Source organism: Palaemon carinicauda, chromosome 12 (assembly GCF_036898095.1).
Source record: "Palaemon carinicauda isolate YSFRI2023 chromosome 12, ASM3689809v2, whole genome shotgun sequence".
Taxonomy (NCBI): Eukaryota; Metazoa; Arthropoda; class Malacostraca; order Decapoda; family Palaemonidae; genus Palaemon; species Palaemon carinicauda.
In genome coordinates, this window is record NC_090736.1 from 96342717 (window position 1) to 96350206 (window position 7490).

Sequence of the window (7490 nt, forward strand, 5' to 3'; positions counted from 1 at the left end):
CTTTATGTGATTTAGCACAATAATAAAGTTTTTTTCAAGCTATAGGTAAAGAGTATTCTTGCAGACAATTGGTGTAAAGTTTAACGAGTTATACTTCTATGAAATCTCTTCCATCTAATGATAAACAAAGTATTAGTCTTCTTTGAAACTATAGGTTTTTTCCGCACACGAGGTGGTCTCCGTTCCGCTGGTATAGCGAACGAATACCACCGATATTGCTGTCACCGCATGCAAATGATATCAGAAACACATTTGCAGATTTTTCATGAGAGAAGAGGTATGTTTGAGCTGACATTATTATAAAATATGAATGTAGGATTTATGAATTTCAGTAATGAATGTCATTATAACTAGATTTGTGTATTGATTATACAATTTCCTAAATATATTTACAAAAACTAATTAGCCCTAATTGGTACACTAAGAATGGTTCTAAATTGAGAAGCAAATAAACTTAACAAATTCTTTTGTTTTTTTTTTCTATCATGCAGACTCTCAAAATCCTCCCTTAATTCACAGCAAACTTCTTTCCGAGCCGATGTAACAGAGCTCAGACATTTGTATTCTTTCAGACTTTGCCCTATAATAGTGGTTTCTTTTCTACTAAAGAGATAAGTACCAATATTTTGTTCCATATCAGTATATTTATTAATGAGAAACACTGCCTGGCCTGCTACAGCCCGCTAAACAAGAGGCGGAAAAAATCGCATTATGTGAAGACTTGTATTGAACGTAATAGCCAACTATCACCGTCAGCAGAGCAGATCGGCACAAACCCAGTGTGGTATCGCCCATGCAAGGTGGTGCTGATGCCTAACAAAATCTCCCCCGCTCTAGTGGGATATGGACCATATAATCCATCAGTCGACTGATAAATGGGAATCCACACCACTTGCAGCAGCAAAAACATAAAAAATTAAAGCAATAAAACTCATAATGGGAAAGAGGCCTTAAACAATCTTTTCCTTTTGCTTTGCCTCTTTTATGGCCTATTAATGCTTTCTTTACACCCCTTACTGTTATGTTTTGTACCAGCTCATGTGTTTCATTATTTCTATTGTTAAAATTATTTTGTATATCACTATTGTATAGCATTGTATATAAATCCTCTGCCATTTCTATCGCTCATTATCTATTATTGTTACTATTTCCATAATCATGCTCTAGATAGATCTTGACCAAACAGTTCATATCTGTAACACCAAAATTGTCTATAAAAATTATAATATTGATCGTTGGAGGGTAGTTGACGGAACCGTGATTCATGCAATAGACACTTTTGATAATAGTGAATCGTTTAAATAGGGAGACGACATTATTAGTGATATAATTTTTAGGAACGTTGTTAAAACCTTTTGAGCGGCCAATAATAATGCCGATTCTTTCCTTCCTCTTGCATATGCACATGACATTGGTATAATTGATCATAGGTGGTAGTAGGTTGGCCTGGGCACAGCCACCCTTTTAGATACTACCGCTAGAGATTTTTGGAATCTTTTACCTGGCCAGACAGTATTATATTGAATCCTTTTTCTCTAGTAACGGTTCATTTTCCCTTTGCCTACACATACACAACGAATAGTAGGGCATATTCTTTATATATTCTCCTATGTCCTATTACACCTGACAACACTGAGATCCCCAAACAATTCTTCTTCACCCACTGGGTTACTGCACTGTAATTGTTCAGGGCCACTTTCCTCTTGGTAAAAAAAAGAGGCTTTCTAGCTTTGGTACGAGTTTTGACTTGATAAAATATGACAATTTATATTAATGGAAATACCTCAAGAGCTTTAGCTCTGCAGGGGACATATTTGTGTTTAGTAAATCGGGGGAGGAATTACAAACGATGATCGAAGGTTTGAATAGAGAAAGAAGAAATGTAGGACTGGATACGAATATGAGTTAAACTAAGAAAATGTTCAATGAAAATGCAGAGACAATAATTAAGGATTATGGACGAACCTCTAGAGATTGTTAATGAATATACATGCTTAAGACGACGACTAAGTGTTTCCCTAAGACACGAGACCGATATTAAAAGGATAATCGTGGGATGAACAGCATTTGGTAAATGAAATGAGCTTATGAAATGTAAAATTACACTTTCTCTAAAAAGAAAAGCCTTCATTCAGATAGTTCTACCAGTTTTAACTTCTGCATGAGAAACCTAAAACCTCACTAAAGCCTTAGATCATAAGCTAGTTACAACTGCAAGAGCTATGATAAGAACAATGCCAGGGATAACACTAAGAAACATAAAATGAGCAGCAGGGATACGAGAGCAAAGAAAAGTAGATGATATTCTAACAAAATGTAAGAAAAGGAAGCGGACATGGTCAGGACATATAAGAGAATGACAGATAACAGATAGTCATTGAGAATAAAGGAATGGGTCCTATATAATATAAACAAGTGTCTGGCTGATGTATTTGACACTACGTCACTTGACACTAACCAGAGTAATAAAAAACTTGATCTTCCTCATTTCTGTTTTTCTAGTTCACCTTTTCACTCTTGTGAAATTAACACTTTCTTGATAGATATTGTCCCACAAGGTATTTTTCCTGTTTTTCTTTTTCTTTTAACTCTTGTTCACGGACGTGGGGTATATAATTATTAACACGGACGTGGGGTATGTTTTACCCCGTTAAAAAAAAAATAGTTATAAACAAAATTTATTGATTCTGAAAACATAAACAGAAAGTACATATTCTCTAGTGTATTTTATTCAACCATTTTAATGACTAGCAACTGAAAAAAGTATAAAAAAATACTAACATTTTTACTTGTGTTGCTAAAATAGAGAGAGTAAAATCTAATATTCTTGTAAATGACTTGATTCCTGACCCACACACTCTCAGGGTATCGGAGTATCTCAGCTATGGGTATCACAGCCTCCTGGCAGGCACACACACTGTATGGGAGACCATAAAATAATAACTATAAATTCTTTGGTGAAAATAAATGAAGTTTCTGCAAAAAAAAAAAAATTTTCGTAGAGGTATTCCTGTCTGTGAACACTAAATGATCAAGAAATGTTATGTTTATGTTTTGACAGTCAAAAGACCATATTTGAACAAAAAAAAAAAAACTTCTTTTACAATTATTTACCATTGAAAATGGTAATGAGCAATACTGGCAGTTTCAGTGTACAGTGCAAACAATTCATATTCTCGGTGATGGACTATGCATGCCCTACGCTTACCAGTATGTAGTTCTAGTACTAGTAGTAGTAACTAAAGTTCTTACCTGTATTAGTGTGGGCAGTCCACGCACCAAGTTTAGATGTGTTGAGGACACACAGGGCGTGTACAGCCTTGACACCTGTGTCGTGTCTTCCTGTCTTTGGCCTTGTCACACAGTGAGCACCGCACCATGGGAGCCCTGCTGTCCGCCATCACTGTGAGACCTGCTTGATCATCCCTGACAGGTAAAGGAATGTTGCAGACTGTGTTGATCACAGTTTTGATGGTTCTGGGAATCCTTGTGTTGAACATCCTCTTTCCTGCCCATGCTTTGATAAGGGCCTCTGCCATATTTTGCATATAGAAGCGTCTCTCAATTGGTTTAGAACCTATTGTCTGCTGATTTTCCTTGTAGATTATCCACGAGTTGATTACACAGGAATTTATCATCCCATAGAAAATACTCATGGGCCACCTGCTTGTCTTGCGTGAAACTGAGTATATTGCACACATTTGATCGAATGCATCTACTCCACCTTTCGTCTCATTATAAAAACAAATGATTTCCGGCTTGCCATTGGGCATTATGGTTGGCTGTGTGTGCATTGATGATAATAGATACACCAACTTCTTTTTCGTTCTTTAAGTGTCCTTGCAGTATGACACCAACGTCATGTCATTCACGAATAAGAAGGCACTAAAACCTACCATCCTAGTTCTTGTTTCTTTCATTTCCTGGGGAATTTCTTTCTTGTTTGCTTTCACAGTGCCAACTAGGGTCATGCCGCAGTTGTGTAGAAGATCAGTGACAAAGAGCACAGAACTAAACCAATTGTCAGTGGTTACGTTTCTGTTTCTATTGTGGTAGGGTTCTGTAAGATCCTTTGTGATCTTACGACCAACGTTTATGCCACCCCGGGCCTGAGGTTGTGTGTCTTCTTTCCCCAGGTAGGGTATTGCTCTCAGCATGTACTTGCTTTTACTGTCACATATAAGGCAAAGTTTGATCCCATATTTTGCTGGTTTGCTAGGAATATACATGCAGAATGGGCAGTTTCCATGGAATGCCAGCAGCTGTTCATCCACTGTAACTGTTTCACTTGGGACGTACATTTTCCCACAGTTGTCAATAAAGATGTCCCAGATAACACGAATAGCTGCAAACTTGTCCGTTGTCTGTCTCTGAGCTCTCGTGTCTTTGTCATCAAATCTCAAACAGCTGAGAAGGAAGCAGAAGCGGTCCTCTGACATGGCTGCACGATAAATTGGTGGGCCGGTCTTGGGGCTAAACATTTCCCTAGTTGTCAGGAGGTTATCCCTCTGGCCACCACTGAAGATCAATAGTCCCAAAAGTGCACGTATCCCATCCGGTTCTGTTAGGGATAACCCTCCTCTCCGGTTAGTATACTTGGCTGCCCGCTGAGGAATTATTTTGTTGGTTCATTGCACTATCTCTTCGATAATATTATCTCCAAAGAACAAGCTCAAGGCTTTTTCTGGGGTGTCTGCACTCCTTGCCTCCGGTTTTGGTCCTGAGGTGATAGGACCAACAATGTTTCGTGCTGGTGTCCTTACTCTACTGGATGACTGTGGTCGACAATTCCACCTATAGCTAGACTTGGATGTCACTGTACTGGTTCCGAAGTCATGCATTCTTGTAGCCTTGTCTTCTTCATTAGCATTGCCCCTTCGTCTTCCCCTGGCAACAGGAGGAGGCACAGCAGGGTCAGCAGAGGGAGGAGGAGGCACAGCAGGGTCAGCAGAGGGAGTAGGAGGCACAGAAGGGTCAGCAGAGGGAGGAGGAGGCACAGCAGGGTCAGCAGAGGGAGCAGGAGGCACAGCCGGATCTGCAGAGGGAGCAGGAGGCACAGCAGGGTCAGCAGAGGGAGCAGGAGGCACAGCAGGGTCAGCATAGGACAAAGCTTGTGTAGCACCTCCTCGAGCAGCATTACCACGGTGTCTCTTACTCACCCTACTTACAGCAGGGGTAGCAGTAGAGGTACCAGGAGTAGGAGAGGCTGGGCGGTGGACAGAGTGGTACATTGAGGCTAGGGAGGGAGATGGTAGAGAGTCGTCCAGGGGTTGGTGGGGAGTGGAGGGAGGGTGAGGCCTGACGTCTATTTGGCTGGCAACACGTGGCTTGCGAGGTGTTGATGTAGTTAGTTTTCTCTTTCGGCCCTACTTTGAAAACATTGTTCATCCATAAACTCCTCACTATCATCATCACTGCTAGGTGGTTGCTCATAATCTTTGTCCATATCTGAGTCATCTTCCACCTCATATTCAACATGATCAATCTCACTTTCATCACTTTCAAATATTGCACTCACATCTGTTAAGCCTGAATTGTTCATTATTTCATCTAATTCTGCTTGAGAATAAAAAACTTTCTTTTTTCCATCCAGCTTTCACAGTTTATTATGAGTCTTTATCTACTTAGTTTATCTAGTCACTGCTATACTATGATAACTCTGAAAAGAGATTATTCAATGCCTGAAAACATAAAAACATGAAAATACACAAAAAACTAAAAACATTCAAAACACATCAACACAGCACTGGGGCAAAATATACCCAAATGTTTTTATTGTTTATCACTGCAATTGGGAACAATATACCCACACATATTAGTATTTTAACTCTGCACTGGGGTATAATATTCCCACACATATTAGTATGTTAAGACTGCTGTGGGGTATAAGATTCCCACACATAATAGTATGTTAAGACTGCTGTGGAGTAAAATGTACCCAAACTCCCCCCCACACACCCCCACAAGTGATTAATCACAGAGACACTACCTCCCTCCAATAGACCTGACAGGAAACTGAAGCTACATGGTTGTTAAGCTTGCTAAGTGGCCAGACCACTCAGCAAGGATAAAAGAAAAATGGCGTGGGTAAAATATACCCCACGTCCGTGAACAAGGGTAGACTATATAGTTCTCAGTTCCTAGGTTATTTGCTATTTTCCGCATGTTAACGATATAAGTTGCTGGATAATTGTTAATGTTACTCCATTGTGTAAATGTGTTTGTGTAGCTCAAATTCAGCTGATGACTGCCCAATATCCACAAGTCTAATATTATCTAGATTTTTAAAATGTATTTTGGGAAAACGTCTAAATACGTTTGGTGAAGGTAATATATCCCCTAATCTGCAATTTCGTAAAGGCATCATAGCAATTGATGCCCGTCTTACAATCTCCAATGTAGTACAGAAATTCCTTGATTGTGGTCAACAACTTCATCTGATTGAACTTGAATTTAATGCTGCCATTGACCGTTTTGCTTATGAGACCTTTTTTTTTCGTGTGTGTGTGTGTAGGGGGGGGGGGACTCAAACAATAGGGAGGGGGATTATTTTCTTAGCATCATTATTGATTTTTTAAGCGGAAATAGATTCTAGGAATTATGGTGAATATCTTTGTTAAATTATTTTGGAAATACTGTTTTTTTTTTCTTTTATCAATACACTGCCTTTTAATTACTCTAATGCCAAATGTGTACCATTATTTTATAAATTATACACAAATATTTGCTCTCAATGGTAACTTATATAATAACTAAGGAAGTAGCTACACAGGAAAGACAAATAGATGTAAATAACAACGAGGCCACAACAGAAAAGACAATAAACTCAGCAATAAACAAATGGCTGTAGGACATCTCAGAAACAATAGAAACAGTCTCTCTAATAAAGAGAATGATATACCATAAACACACCCCAGATAGCGACTACTTGAAACTCCTCACCCAACAATTAAATTACCTACAAAGAAACACACATTACATGAATAATGATAACATATCCTACACTTTAATAAGGCACATCTAAAATGAAATAATTTAAGAATACTGTGGATTCAACAGAGAAAAATGGAGCAACATGATAATAAAACTAGGACAAACATTAAAAGACCCAGATAGATTTTGTGAAAAACTGCAAAGATTACGGGGAAACCCAAAAATGGAAATACCATACTTAACCAACAGTAATGGTGAAAAAGTAGAGGACATGGAAGACCAAATTAAATTACTAACTGGAACAGGGGCATTCACTTTTGAAATTACCGACCAAGAAAAGGCAAATTTCGATAGAGACACAGACACAGAAGTCCTCAATTTCCTACAAGAAAAATAGAGAACGAATAACCCCCTATTAAAATGCAGATCTGCAAAGTCTGGATGAGAACAACTACTTAATAACCGACATAAAAATACATGAGGTAATAAAAGCAGTAAAATCATTTGAACACAAAGCACCAGGTAAAAGTGGCATAAATAATTTAACGCTATCAAGA

The 7490-nt window shown here is 38.5% G+C and overlaps 2 protein-coding genes across 2 annotated transcripts; both read right to left on the reverse strand.

Annotated features, from left to right (window-relative positions):
• Nucleotides 1-3830: 3830 nt before the first annotated feature.
• LOC137650968 (piggyBac transposable element-derived protein 4-like) lies at nt 3831-4481 on the reverse strand. Its single transcript, XM_068384108.1, has one exon. It carries the CDS (start codon nt 4479-4481, stop codon nt 3831-3833), a length of 651 nt encoding a protein of 216 aa, XP_068240209.1.
• A 147-nt stretch (nt 4482-4628) lies between these two features.
• Nucleotides 4629-5231, reverse strand: LOC137650969 (uncharacterized). Its single transcript, XM_068384109.1, has one exon. The coding sequence runs from the start codon at nt 5229-5231 to the stop codon at nt 4629-4631; it is 603 nt and encodes a 200-aa protein (XP_068240210.1).
• Between the last annotated feature and the right edge of the window lie 2259 nt (nt 5232-7490).